The 14,221-nt window shown below is 39.1% G+C and overlaps 1 protein-coding gene across 3 annotated transcripts in view; it reads left to right on the forward strand.

Moving 5' to 3' along the window:
* tbc1d22a (TBC1 domain family, member 22a) overlaps positions 1–14,221 on the forward strand; it is a 108,450-nt gene that overhangs the window by 87,144 nt on the left and 7,085 nt on the right. For all 3 annotated transcript variants that reach the window (XM_068307418.1, XM_068307420.1, XM_068307419.1), the window contains one exon: positions 1,932–2,027. In XM_068307418.1, coding sequence (XP_068163519.1) covers positions 1,932–2,027 — 96 coding nt within the window. The remainder of the gene's footprint in view (positions 1–1,931; positions 2,028–14,221) is intronic.

Raw genomic sequence — 14,221 nt, forward strand, 5'->3', positions numbered from 1 at the left:
CTGGAGCTGCAGGGCTAAACCAACAAGCCAGTCACCTGCCATTTTGCAACACACATCACGCTACGCTTCATTGTTCACTAACACCCATCTTTTTACATAAAAAAATTACGGTACAGTACTCCCAACACAATGCTGCATGCATTCTTCTCCTTGCATTCTCTCTTTTTCATGCACACTCACAGAAACATACACTTGAAAATTTTGAATATCGATTCATCTAAATGAGAATTAAAGCAACAGGAACCCCAATCAAAAAAGTGTACAAAAAGGTGTACAGGGTTTTCCAAGAAAGATCAGCTATAGAATGAAGGATGCTGACACTCAGTGTTTTAATCTGTTCATCTATTTTTCATCTATTTATTCATTCCGTTTTCCGTCAAGGGGAATTCAATTATCATAGCAGAACAGGCCATTTCCGTTCATTCATGCAGAGTTATTGCTCATTGCTGTAAACAAATGAAGATGGTGATTAAAGAGCAACATGTATGTCTGGATATTCAAAATAGGAAGGACTAATACTACAGCCTGGAATCCTGTAAATGGAAATGTGATGAATGAACCTAACTGCTTTGTATAGGGTTCTTATTAATTGCAGAACATAATATATAATTAAACACCACATATGTGTGTGTTTTTATCCAAAATGAAACAACTCTAAATAATATAAAAAACATGGCGTGTGTGTGTGTGTATGTCTTCGTTCACGATGACGCTAAGGATTCAGGTACACGGAAATGGTGTTCTTGCAGACGGGCTCAGTCACCTGGCCCTCAGACTCTTCATTCTCCTACCTGATGACAGCAGGCTGTGGGACAGGTGTGTGGGGTCACCCGCAGTACTTTGTGCTTTGCGGGTGAGGCAGGTGTTGTAGATGCCCTGGAGGGAGGGACATCTTCTCTCTGCTATTTTCACGACACGCTGGAGGGTCCTGCAACAGGAAGAGGTGCAGGAGCTATACCACGTTGTCATACTGCTGGCCAGGATGCTTTCAATGGTGCCTCTGTAGAAGGTGGTCATGATGGGGGCCAGGCGCTGGCTCTTCTCAGCTTATGCAGGAAGTAGAGACCTTGTTGTGCCTTCCTGACCATTGATGTAGTGTTTCTGGTCCAGGAGAGATCCTCTGCACACCCAGGAATTTGGTGTTGCTCACCCTCTCACAACTGCACCGCTAATGTTGAGAAGAGCATGCTGGGTGTGTCCTCTCTGAGTGGAGTGCAGTGGAGTTTGTGTCATCGGTTGACCAGTAGGTCAGATATGCAACCTGGGAGATTTGATGTGGAGCACCCTTGAGGATTAGTTTTTTATGCTCTTATAAAGACATGTGAATGTAGGCATAAATAAAGATTCTGATTCTGATTGATATGTGTAGGTAATGCAAATTCTGGACAATCACAGCTTCCTATCTGCATTTTTCAGCATTAAGATATAATGGGTCGCTAACTAAAGAAAAAAAACGCCACACATTAAAACACATTTTGTACACTGAAATTCCACCTTTATGGAAGCATGTAACCCTTATTCACTGGCATTTAAAGGACCTGGTAATTTTCTTCTCTGTGACATGGCATTGTAGGAAATAATGAATAGAATAAGTAACATCTTGGCCTTTGCATTTCTCCTTCTTTGAATCTCTGTAATTGTTGTATCATAAAAAAGTGAACTGGCCTGAAATAAAAGTATATAGGAAGGCTTTACTGAGTCCAAGATTTGTAACTTTTTTCATTTCTGTCATTCTGCAAATTACATTTTTTGTATTTGAAAATTAAAAATTTCACATAAATCTAACAAAAAAGAATGCACTTTCATACTTTATTTGAATCCTTGTTCTTAAGCTTCTGCTAAACCACAAACCTATGATGGAAGTACCTTTTAATGCCTATGAAATGCCAAACTTGTCCTAAACCAAGCCTATGCTCTCTCTCTTTTTCTAGGCTGAACCTGAGGGGTTCTCTCATTTCCACCTCTATGTGTGTGCTGCCTTCCTGGTCAGGTGGAGAAAAGAAATTCTAGAGGAGCGGGATTTTCAGGTAATGTGTGCATATAAAGACAAACACTGCATGTTTTCATACCCATCTTGTGGTGGTGATGTTCTGCGCAAAGTAATACAAAGGTAAACTGAACCCAGATACTGTCAGATGAGTGAAAAAAAGCATCTTTCCAGTCCAAAAGACTGCAGTTGTAGAGCTGCTCATGACCTATATTCCTGTCCATTACCTCCCTGGTCATTAACAGTGAGGTTCAAAAGTCATTTTGAGTGCATTAGTAGATGACAGTAGACAGCTGCCAGAAGGTGACTTTGGTTGCCAGCTTCCTGGGGACCTGATTTCTCTACAGTCGCAAGACTCGCAACACATTCTTATAACATCCCAATCTAACATCAACTGTTCTGTGTCTTGTCCTTTTGTTTTTTTCAATGTTTTAAATCATTTTATTTCTCCTTTTTATGTCCCTTCTGTTCAGTGACAATATGTAACATTTTTCAGTGCCATTTTTAAAAAGATACAATTAAATAAGAGTCTAATGAAAACCAGTACAGATTACTGCACACAGACCTGCTGCATCAGACAACACAGAGAAAAACCTGTGTCCAGCTGGTGATTCAACCTAACATCGGCCTGCAGTTCAAAGTGTGCTTTTGTGTTACAATTCATTTATTCCTGTGCACTGTTTGGAGCAGTGTTACAGACATTTATTAACTCTAACTACCCTTCAAAATGGACACACAAACAAATAAAATAGGAAATGACTTCCAAAGGTGAAAAAGGTATGTTTTCATGGTGTATATCTAAACTCAGTAACTTTCGTCTTTGGGGAAAAATGCAGTTTATCCAAATAAATAAACAAACATATAAAGAACCACATAATTTTTTGTTTGAAAAATAATGTAAATTGTTAAAATAATGAAATCTAAAAAGTTTTCAAGGAAAAAAAATGTTCACATATGATACTATTGATCATAATTCCTGTTGGAATAATAGTATGAATGAAAACCATTCTTGAGTTATGTTATCTCTAACTTGAATGATAAATGTCTCACCTCAGACATCTTGCCTCTAGGGTTCACACTGAACAAGAGGGGGGCAATGCTAATACAAGTGCTCAGTCTTTTATGACACTTCTTTCATGTCAGGATTCAGAATAATCCTGAGTGCCAGCAGTCTGAGGTTAGAGATCTTTCGAATCTGGTCTTTAAATGAAGACCAGTTGATTAGAGCCGATTGACCCACAGACAGACTTTGAAGGCTGTCAGAGTTTGAAAATAAAACATGGAGTAGCTCATTTTCTCATTGTAACTGAAGTTCTAGCACAAATGAGATCATCGCTTTTTGTTACATTCCATTTCTGGTTTAACTGAAGATGGTTAGTATGTCATAAAGTGCTTTCTTCATCATATTGAGACATGCAAACAGAGACATCTTGCTTTGCATAGTTATGGTTTGTCAGCTGAAATATTCATCTATGATGTGTATGATGTGAGTTTGGGGTTCTGTGAACTTCAAACTTAGAGTGTGAGCTGCTGGGGTTAGGAAGAAAGTGCAGTTTGAAAATTGGGCCAATTTGGGTATGTGACACACTGAGCATGAATACGCTGAGAAGGAACAGGATCGGTGGACAGTGAAGACACCCCTTGAGCTAGCGGGTGTGTTGCCATCAATTCATTGATGCCAATCTTATGTGCAGCAGCTCTGTTTCCTACTTCGACAGCCAAATCGATTGCCTTTAACGTTAAAGCTGCATCATATGCCTGTGTTCATGCATTTTCCATCGTAAGGGGTGTGCTTGTGGTACCAAATTTATGTTCAAAACACAAACTCCAGTAGCATCTTCCTCTCCACTTTATCTCTTCCACCTGTCTGTCTTGCACTTGTGCTTTTTACGAAAGCGACCCCTGGAGGCTGTTATCCCATAAAACTCTATAGATTAGCTGCATCATTGTTTAAGCCGCTGGGTTCAAAGCGTGTTGAAAAAGTAGCAGCTTATCGACCGAAATTTACTGTAATAACACAACCAGCCCACACAAAATGATGTGCTGCTCTGCAAACTGGATGTGTCTTATCCAATACAATGCTGCAGTTCTAATAGCTCTGTCTACATTTGTATCATGCAGATTGTGTTTTAAGTAGTGGTAATCACATATTTACATCCCGCTTCAAAGCAGTGATGTATTGTAATTGTCAGTGTTCGTGTGTTCATCCGTTCGTTCGTCCATTTGTCCGTTAGTTCGTATGTTCACCAAATATCTTCGCAACCGTTACAGATAGAAAGATGAAACAAAAAGCACATTACTCATGCGGCAAAGGGGATGAAAAGGAGATGATGACCTTGACCTTGAGAAAACCAGGTCAAGGTCAAATTTCAACTTTTGTACACTCAGGAACAGGATAAGATAGAAAGACAAGAGAGAAGCCCAGTGTGTGTAAGACCATGGATCAAAGCTAGTGCTTTGATCTACCTGTGCACTAGCTTTGATCTATGGTCAAAGCTGGTGCATAGCTTTGACCTACCCGGAAAGATCCAAGCTATGCACTTGACTTCTTTTTTTGGGGGGGGTGGGGTGGGGGTGGGGTAACTTCCATATCTTACACACACACACACACATGCACAGACAGACAGACAGACAGACAGACAGACAGACAGACAGACAGACAGACAGACAGACAGACAGACAGACAGACAGACAGACAGACAGACAGACAGACAGACAGACAGACAGACAGACAGACAGACAGACAGACAGACAGACAGACAGACAGACAGACAGACAGACAGACAGACAGACAGACAGACAGACAGACAGACAGACAGACAGACAGACAGACAGACAGACAGACAGACAGACAGACAGACAGACAGACAGACAGACAGACAGACAGACAGACAGACAGACAGACAGACAGACAGACAGACAGACAGACAGACAGACAGACACACACACACACACACACACACACACACACACGCACTTTAATCAATTGTGTAATTGTGTTTTCTAGGCAAGTCAGTTGTGTGTAAATTGAAAACAAACATGCCCCTTAGGTTTTGTGTGTGGATGTGTTTGTATATACAGTATGTCGTTTGGCTCAGTACGAGTGTGTTGCAGATACAATTTTAATCTGTATAACATTCAAACTTTAATTAAACAAAACACCAAAACAGGTTCACTGTTTGTTTTATACATGAACATTCTTTCATTTTGTAATAGTGTTTTTGCTAGAAAAGGTCTTTTTTCTTTTCATGAACTGACCAAGTAAATATATTTTTAGTAACAGATTAGTGTCTTTGGGGAAAGTGAACAAGTAAAGGATTTTGCTCTTTATAGATTTAGTGGTTTAATTTCAAGAGATTTCTGCCTCTGATCCACTGCGCCTTGGAATTCAAACGTTGTCGGCCAGGTTCTTCAGAGCCTGTTGAATGGCTCTCATCTCCACACGCTTTAGCCAGCAGCCCTCGTGGCATTGTTCTCTCATCTCTTTTTTCTGTGTGTATGTCATTGTTTCGTTTTTTCTATGTTTCAAATTCTGACACACTGCGTTCTAATTACTCCTCTAATGCTCATCTTTAACCCTTGTTAAGTTTTACTGATTCCTGAAAGGAAAAGAAAACTTTTTCAACATAACATGTTTCACGTATGTCACATAACATATGTCACACCACATGTATTGAAGGATAACTAAAATCAGTCAAGCTTTGATAGATTTTTGTTTTAATTTTTGTTCTAATGAATGTTTGTTTTGCTGTTTCACTCATTCACTGCCAGCCTTTTTCAGAGCAGTGATCTGCACCCGGCCAGCATTTTTAGAGTATTTTGACCAATATTTCAGTAGCCACAGAATATTGTATTGTATGTAATCGATGACTAAGTAGACACAACACTTTCTTCTTTCATTAGGAAAAAATTGTTGCTTGCTACCTTTTTCCTTTATTTAGTTATTGCCAGCAAAAGTTCTTCACCAGAAAAAATGAGAAAACAAGTTTTTTATTAAAGACTGTCAGCAGAGGAGTGACTTCAACTTGAATATATTTGCCTCAGTGACACCTCAAACATCTCATCAGAGGTTGCCTTCTATAAACCAACAAAATTAGAGCTATTTGGTATCCCCGGGTTACAGCAAAGGAGATGTGATTCAAACCTCTATTAATCCTCTCCATGATCTCCATTGTCTTTTCTCCCAATTGTGACACTTTGCCCCTGGTCTACCGCAAAACCTTTTCTGTACGAGTGTGAGCTGCCCGAATTTGTTCGACTTTTGAAGTTTTGTTATAGTCTCATTTATCTCCACCTGTCTTCTTCTCTTATAAAGTATACTGATCTCTCATCCAAAAACATCACTGCTGCAACCTACAGGATATTAGTTAGTACCTACTCTGCTGAAGAAGTATGATGTTCTCTCTTTCTTTAGATATTAATGGCAATAAATGAGTTAAGGGAAGTTTGTTAATAAACATAACCCCACATCTGTGCAGTGTATTGTAGTTTAGTAATTCACTATTAAAAAGTGTATAATATTGTCTTTTATATAAAATGTCAAATATAAGGAGCAGCACTGCATGACAATGTGCTGGTGAGCTACATGTCCAGAGACAACATGAATGACTGATTCACTTTATTAGCTTTAATTAAAAAAGTGGATGACAGAAGTAATTTTAAAAAGGGTCATTCATGAATTATTATCAAACTTAGTTAAGAATAACTGTGCATCAGTTCTTCTGGTTTTGGGATTGGATTGGTTAAGCCGTTAAATGAAAAGCAGGAGGAGCATGGCACTCCCCAAGCAATCTGCCGTTCACCGTTCCACCTCAGCTAACTGCAGACCTGGACTGCATAGATAAGTTTTTCATGCCTTTTCTCTGTCACTCAAAAACATATGCTCAACAATAATTAAACATGCAACATTTAACCATATCATTCCCATATTCATAGACTGCATCATGCACATTATTTTCTAAAATAACCTAAAACACAGCAAAGTGCAAATCATGATATTTTATGCTGGCATGCGCTGTTTTTAGTTGAGACAGCACAGTCAGCACCATTTCCCTATAGTCTGCCCTACCTACAACCACTGGGAGAGATATTGAGACTAAATGCCTGAGAGAAACCTCTGCTCTGTCCTGTCTAAACCTAATGTACATATCTACAACTTCTTAATTTTATGGATCTACACTGTAGTCTGGAAACTCTAAAATTGACTCCTTATTAAAAAGAAATATTAGAGATTTAGTTTTTGGTATGTCTGACTCTTTCTTTCTGTTAGTCCATGTGCAATTTTTTGTGGCAGAGTAACTATACATAACTATAATACTTGAGGACTTTTTTTCCTTTTTGAACTATAAAAGTATTTTTTTGTTATTTTCCAATATTTTGGAATTATTAAATCAAAATACACAAGGATATTGGCAGGTTTTTGCATAGATGTAAATTTTTATGTGAGAAATTAAACAGTAATAGGCGTTTTTGCCATGTATCTATTTCAGTTAGTTTCCAAAGACAAAAAAGGAATGTCTCATAAAAGATGAGGCCATGTGGTCCACTAGCTTAAATGGAGACTGGAGTGAGGAAGGAAAATGAGAGGGAGAGGACAGGAAGAGGGAGACAAAGGTTTGTTTTCATTTTAATTAATGGTGTGTGAAAATCTGTGAACCTTTTTAAATGTCAATGTCTGTCCTCAGATCAGTTATCTGTGGAGAATGTCTTGGGTTAGGCTTCCTTGACAATAAAGGAGTGGAGGGCACTCCAGAAGAAGCAACGTGTTCTACAAATGTCAGCTCTATTTCAATCATCTTGACTGAGGACACAACTTTGTCTGGGATTAATTCTTCTATTATACAGAGAAATGAGTCTTCCATTTCAAGCTTAAGCACTTTTCAGTTCCTCTTCCTGGGAGATACAAGCTTGCGAGTTAGCTTTGGTGTGATTTAAGTACTCATTATGTGTAATTATCAGAATAAAACGTATCAGCAGACAACAAAACAAATGCTTGGCAATGTAACCATTTAATTGGAACAGTTGATCACTTGTTTCAGTGTGCTCATCGTTTTTTTTTTAACCAATGTTACGTCAGAGGTAATGCCATCAGCACATACTGTATCTGTTGGAAAATGACTTTTATTCTTCTGTCATTGTATTTTGTAGTTTTAAAAAAATACAAATTATCACATGGAAAATGGCCATCGAAAGTTTGTTCAAACCCTTCAGTGCAGTCTTTGCAGGCTAGTTTTTATTGTTATTGCTGTTAACTTGGGTACATTATCGTGTACATGCTTGTTCTTTTCCGTGGAGGTTCTTCTGAAACACTTCACTGCGTATGTGTGCATAAGTAATAGCTTAATGGCACCCATTAACATCACCACCCGACAATTTCCAGAAAAAGGCTGGATTCTCGCTCTGATTAATTCTATCTTTTTCACCGATTCATCATGACCAGACTTCCTCATTTTTCTCCCTCGACTTTATTCCCAAACTTGGCTTGAATCGAGCACACCACTCAGAGGTCTGCAGCTCCTCTGATGGATGACACTGTAGTCAATAGTGTAGAAAATGAGACAAGACCACCCCTGGTAAACAACTTTTAATAATCATCCAGTTGATTGAGTGCTGCCCTCGATCTGGTGAATGAATGTACTTGTGCCAAACAATAGGAAAAGAGGAAAAATGAGAGAAAAGCATCAGAATTAATAAAGTGTAAGTAATTACGTAGCCCTTATTCTGCAGCATTCGTCTTTCACTAGTGTCCTTTCACCTACACGCTCTTCGTTACTGACAACTTAAGTAAGCTTTAAATTAATTTCCATTGGCTCATGTGCTGAATCAATGTGGAAGTCTGTAGTCGTCAGATGTAGAACAACATGTCTGGTATGCTTGGTTTACCAACGTGCGTTATCATTGGTTTGCTACTGCCAGGAGTCTCTTAAAAGCATTCATCACCTCAAGCATTCCTGTGTGGGATGAATAGCCTGCCGCAAAGTGTCATTATTGACACTATCAGCAGATGAGATTCATCAAAAGCAGACAGGAGAATAGATATAGGTAGGTGTAGTTTTTTTTTTTTTTCCAACCTTTCAGCTCTTAAGCCAACTGAATGCTCTCCTGCTCAACTCAGCTATTACGTAAAAACTGCCAAATAAACATCACTATAAACCCAGTTGTTGGGAACAAACAACATAGAGTGGCAAGAAAAGGTGAAGAAGAAATAAATTTTTCCAAAGGGAAGAAGAATGGAGATTTGTAAATTGGACTGGAGCATCCAAATGAAAATGTTCCTTTAAAAAAAAAAAAAATCTAACCCTGAATTAAGACAGATTCAAGCAGGAATAGAAAAAGAGCAGAAATTCTCTGCAGTGGATTAGCATGTAGTTTTTATTTGTACACTAATCTTGTATGTTTGAAACTGTAAAAGAGGATGTTTTACAGATTTTCCTTTGCTAATGGACAATTTTTAGCGTATCGATTATTTTGAACTCTGAGGTTGAATGTCGTAAAAAAGTGAAACTATGACAAGCAGAGTGAAAAATTACTGTGGATGCTTCAATGCACTGAGGAACATCAGCAGTAATGTTTTTCATACTTGAGATTATTGCTTCTGGCTGCGTTTTCCAAAGGTTACGAACTTGTCATTGAAGAAGCATTGACTGGTACAGGAACGCCACGAGATGAATTCTGCTCACGGTTAGCGTGAACTGTAGAGAGCATAGAAATACAGGTTCTTTGTTCTTTGAATTTATGTTTTAGTTTTGAATTAAATCACCACAATAGTTGCTTCTATAAGATGTCAGAAGAGGGCGGGCAATACAACATAATAACCTCAACAATAACACCACACGCACACACAAACACACACACACACACACACACACACACACACACACACACACACACACACACACACACACACACACACACACACACACACACACACACACACACACACACACACACAAACACAAACACACATTTTGATCCACACTTACCAAACCAGCAATCATCATTCTACCAGTCTTTAACCATATTCCCACTCATACAATTTTTAAATTTACAGGTTAGATTCATACCAACCATTTCTCATTTGTAATGATATAGAAGACTACAGTTAAGAAAATTCCTGACTTCTATGGGACATTAAGCAATTAAGAATTGATCAGCTTTATTTGCATACCTTCTTCCTGTCAGTCTTTCTCAAGGCAGCAAAAATTCGATAATTTTCGATATGCTTTATGTTTCACAAAGTCAGGAAAAATTTAAAACCACTTTCATGGCTGTACAGAGAGTATTCAGGTATCAAAGCTTTAGCATATTGTGGAATAAAGGAAGCAGTTATCCTCATGGTGTGTTGCACAGAACTTATTTGCTTGACTTCTGTGGATGGAACAGAAGGGATGGGGAGCAGTAGTTATGCTGCATTAAAGTTTCAGCTAGCTAGTTTCTGCTAGTGTCATACTTACTAAACAGATAAAAGTTATTATAGCATAACCCAATATCGTACAGTAAAGGTGTATATATTATTAATATAGTCCATATGTAGTTTGGGGCAAGAACACAAATAGTTTTCTCAATATCTCTGTTACTTGAAAACAGCACTAACTAAATCTAAACTGGTTTCATAATAGATGTTCACTAGTCATGACACAGACATAGTTATTTCTTAAATACGCAAATTGTTCACGACAATGACAGTGACTATATATAAATGTAGGCAGTTAGATGAAATATAAGAGTTAACCGTAACAGTAAATCTATTTCATTTACGTTTGGGATAAAGACACTCTAAAGGAGAACAAAATCCACAAGCTTAAAGCATAAATGTTACTGAAACCATGTCATTCTTTCTCCCATCACGCTGTGGGTATGGAGGCAGAGCTGCTTCCACATTTATAAACACTTGTTTTGCATTTATTCAGTCCTTTGTTCGTGCTGAAGCTGAAGCTACGCTGCATAAATGTTTAAAAGCCTCCTGCCAAAAGAGAGCTGACATCCATCTATCCATTTAAATCCTACGAAGTACTGTGAGACACTGTACAAAACATTATTTTGTCATTCATAGCAGTGCATACCTGAGTTTAATCAAATAATTTGAATATTTATGCATGACTGCTTGTATCTTGGGAGCTGTTTTTCTCTGTCAAAGGGAGAATGTTGCATCAATGGTCCACATGATTTCTCCAAAGTTTTAATTGTTATTGAAGTGTGAGTATGGGGGATAAATCTTAACATATAGTACAACCTAAACACCCTCCGCCTCGGATGTCCCACGTGTAAATAGGAAACTTCACTAGAGATGTCTGTTTGCGTTTCAATGACAAGACATGAAAGGTGTTTGTGTGTGTTTGTGTGTGTGTGTGTGTGTGTGTGTGTGTGTGTGTACATGTCACTAATCATAGCAGTCTTGTGATGAAGAAAGTGGGATGTTATCTCTGTCCGCGGTGCTGAACCGATTCACCCACGGCTTCAGAGCAGCAGTGTCTGCTCATGCCAGGTTCAGCACCTTGGACAGAGACAGTAACCCCGTTGCTTTTCTGTTGCAGCAGCTCAGAAAGACTTGCTGTAAGGTCGTCTTCATGAACCATGTTTACCACTTTATATTCTTGGTCCGGTGTCTAACAACAAACTAACATTAATGTGCCTGAAACTGCAGTCAGTATTACTAAACAGAGCTTATGACACACCACAGCTGTTTTTTTATTGACATTCTGTCGAATAATGTTTTGCTGATAAAATGAGTATTTCCTTACAAATAAAAGCTGCATTACTGCTGTGAGAATACAATATGCGGTTTAGATGTCTCAAACCTCCCGACCTCCCCTGCAGGCAACGGTTAAAGCCGCTCTCTCATGAATGAACAAACATTTTCAAACTGTATGACTTTGATTTTTTACTTGGAGCATATTGTATGGATTTTACAATAACATATTTGTGATACATTGCCTAAACTGAAAAACAATCTTGATAGGAAAGTTGAGTCTTGGCAGAGTTATGTGCTCTGCTGAGAGCAATTTTGCTAAGCATACATCTGTTTCCTACTGATGGGCAGCTGTCTGTTGCAAAATTATGCTGCCGAGATATAATTTCCTACCGATGAGTATTGTGAAGCAGCATGTTGTGAATATTATATGCAGAATTAAATAATACAATAAGCATAATGTTGTGTTTTTAACCCCGTGTTCTATGTCACCTCCACTTCACGCGCCCTACTGACATCCACTGACACACGCGATGCAGCTGCTGTAAAGATGTGACAGCATCACAGAGCTACTTTGTTCTCACATACCTACATTAGCACCTACTGTTTGCCAGAGTGCACATTTTGTGTAATTATACCAACTACAGAAAGCCAATGGCCCCAACAGAACAGTGCCTAGGGCCATTATACCTCAGGTTGCTGCATAACACCATTGCCAGTGCTAGCAACTGGGGTGTTATAGCACATAGGTGACAGCGTGTGCATGTGTGACACTTTGTGTCTATGTGCAAGTTCATGCAGTTGAAGGAGGTCCAAGGTAGGATGATGCACGTCAAAGAAACACAAGAACAACTCCAGGCAATTTCCATTGGTGTCCACGCGTCTGTCTTTGGGCATTTGTGTGCATATCAACACCCATCATCTCTGCCCCATTAATTTCTCCAGGGCTTTTGCTGCTTGCTGCAGGGACGTGAAGTTGTCACCACTGGAGAGACAGAAAGGCACCTTGTTGGTCCTTCAGCACTCATTCTACTCACCTCGCTCATCACCATCTCATTCTAGCAGCAAAAGGCTCCTTGGTTCACGAGAATAAATGAATGAAAAGTGATTTGATTGCATTTTTTGGGGTCTTTTTTTGAAGATTTGTGATGGTGTATGTACCTACGTGTAAAGTGAACGACAGCAGATACCATTACGGCAGGTAGCTCCAGTTACGGATAATAGTTTTTAAAGTAATTTGATTTCTGTCTGAGACTTCAGCTCTGTTACAAAACAGTCATCTTAGCCCGTGTATACATACATCTATCCAGCTCTGTCTTCAGACGCGTCTGAATCCTCACCAAAAAAAAAAGTACCTTGATGAGTGCTGCTTTGCCTCAGTGCAGGTGAGGATATGACAGTATTAAATCATCTGCTCCAGCCACATGCAGATCAAAACAATAAAAACAGGAAAAGCAAATAAATTTCACTTGACAGTGGCCTTGTCTGTCTGTGAAAACGTTTTCACATTCAGCTTTTGAAGGAAGAGTCTCAGCCATGGCTGTTTTAACCACCTGCCTTCCCCTCAATATCAATAACCATCAACCACTTGAACCCTCGCCAAGTGTGCGAGAGATGGAGATGAGTTGGAGAGATGTGCCTTTTATCCACACTGTATACAGTAATGGCAAATCAATGTATATGTTCTTGTTGTGGGATGTTTATTCCTGTTCATTCCGGAATAAATGCAAGTTTTGCCTTGAGTACACATGCACACATTCACCTCTTTTTATGTCTTCCCTGCGTGTCAGTTTGATGCATCATCTTTTCCACTGGTTTCTAACAACAAAGCAGAGACACAAACAAGCATGCATATATCTCCACATGCAATTCCATGTCTTTCAGGCTTGCATTTCTCTCTCGTTTGTAATTACCCTGTACATACACAACCATTTTCGACCCCAAAACACATAGTAAGCATACATTGAATTTCATGCATTGTGCAAATGATGTTTTTTTTAATGCAAATGCACACCTTCATACTCGTTCATGCAAGCCCTTAAGGCCTCTCAGGGTGGAATGTTGCCACCTGTGTGGAGTGGAGCGAGTGCAGCATTCCCTTCTGACAGCGAGATGTATGCAATTAAACCATATTAAAGTCATTAGCCCAACAGAAGTGATAGCCAGCAGATGGTTACCACACAGAAATATACTTTTAATGAAGCTCCTCAGTCACTGAGGGTGTGTACTTGTGTTGCGGAGGATGTGTGAGTGTGCTCATGTGTATGTTGTTTGTTTGGGTGTGTCGCCTGTTGGCTGAAACACACGAAGCAGCACTTGATTAGACAGTGGTAGGTTCTTCTTCTTGGAGTAAAGTAATTAGTGTGTGAGGTTGATTTACAAAGGTTTAGTAACACATTGTGAATTTCGCACCTGTTATCCCTCTCATGTTGCCGCAAGATCGACTTTAGCAATACAGGATGAGAGCAGGAACTGTCTGCCATAGAACAGTAGCTGGTCATGTAAATCCAACCAAGACCTCATAATTTATGATTTTGGAATATGTC

Source organism: Antennarius striatus, chromosome 22 (genome assembly GCF_040054535.1).
Source record: "Antennarius striatus isolate MH-2024 chromosome 22, ASM4005453v1, whole genome shotgun sequence".
In the NCBI taxonomy this organism is placed as follows: Eukaryota; Metazoa; Chordata; class Actinopteri; order Lophiiformes; family Antennariidae; genus Antennarius; species Antennarius striatus.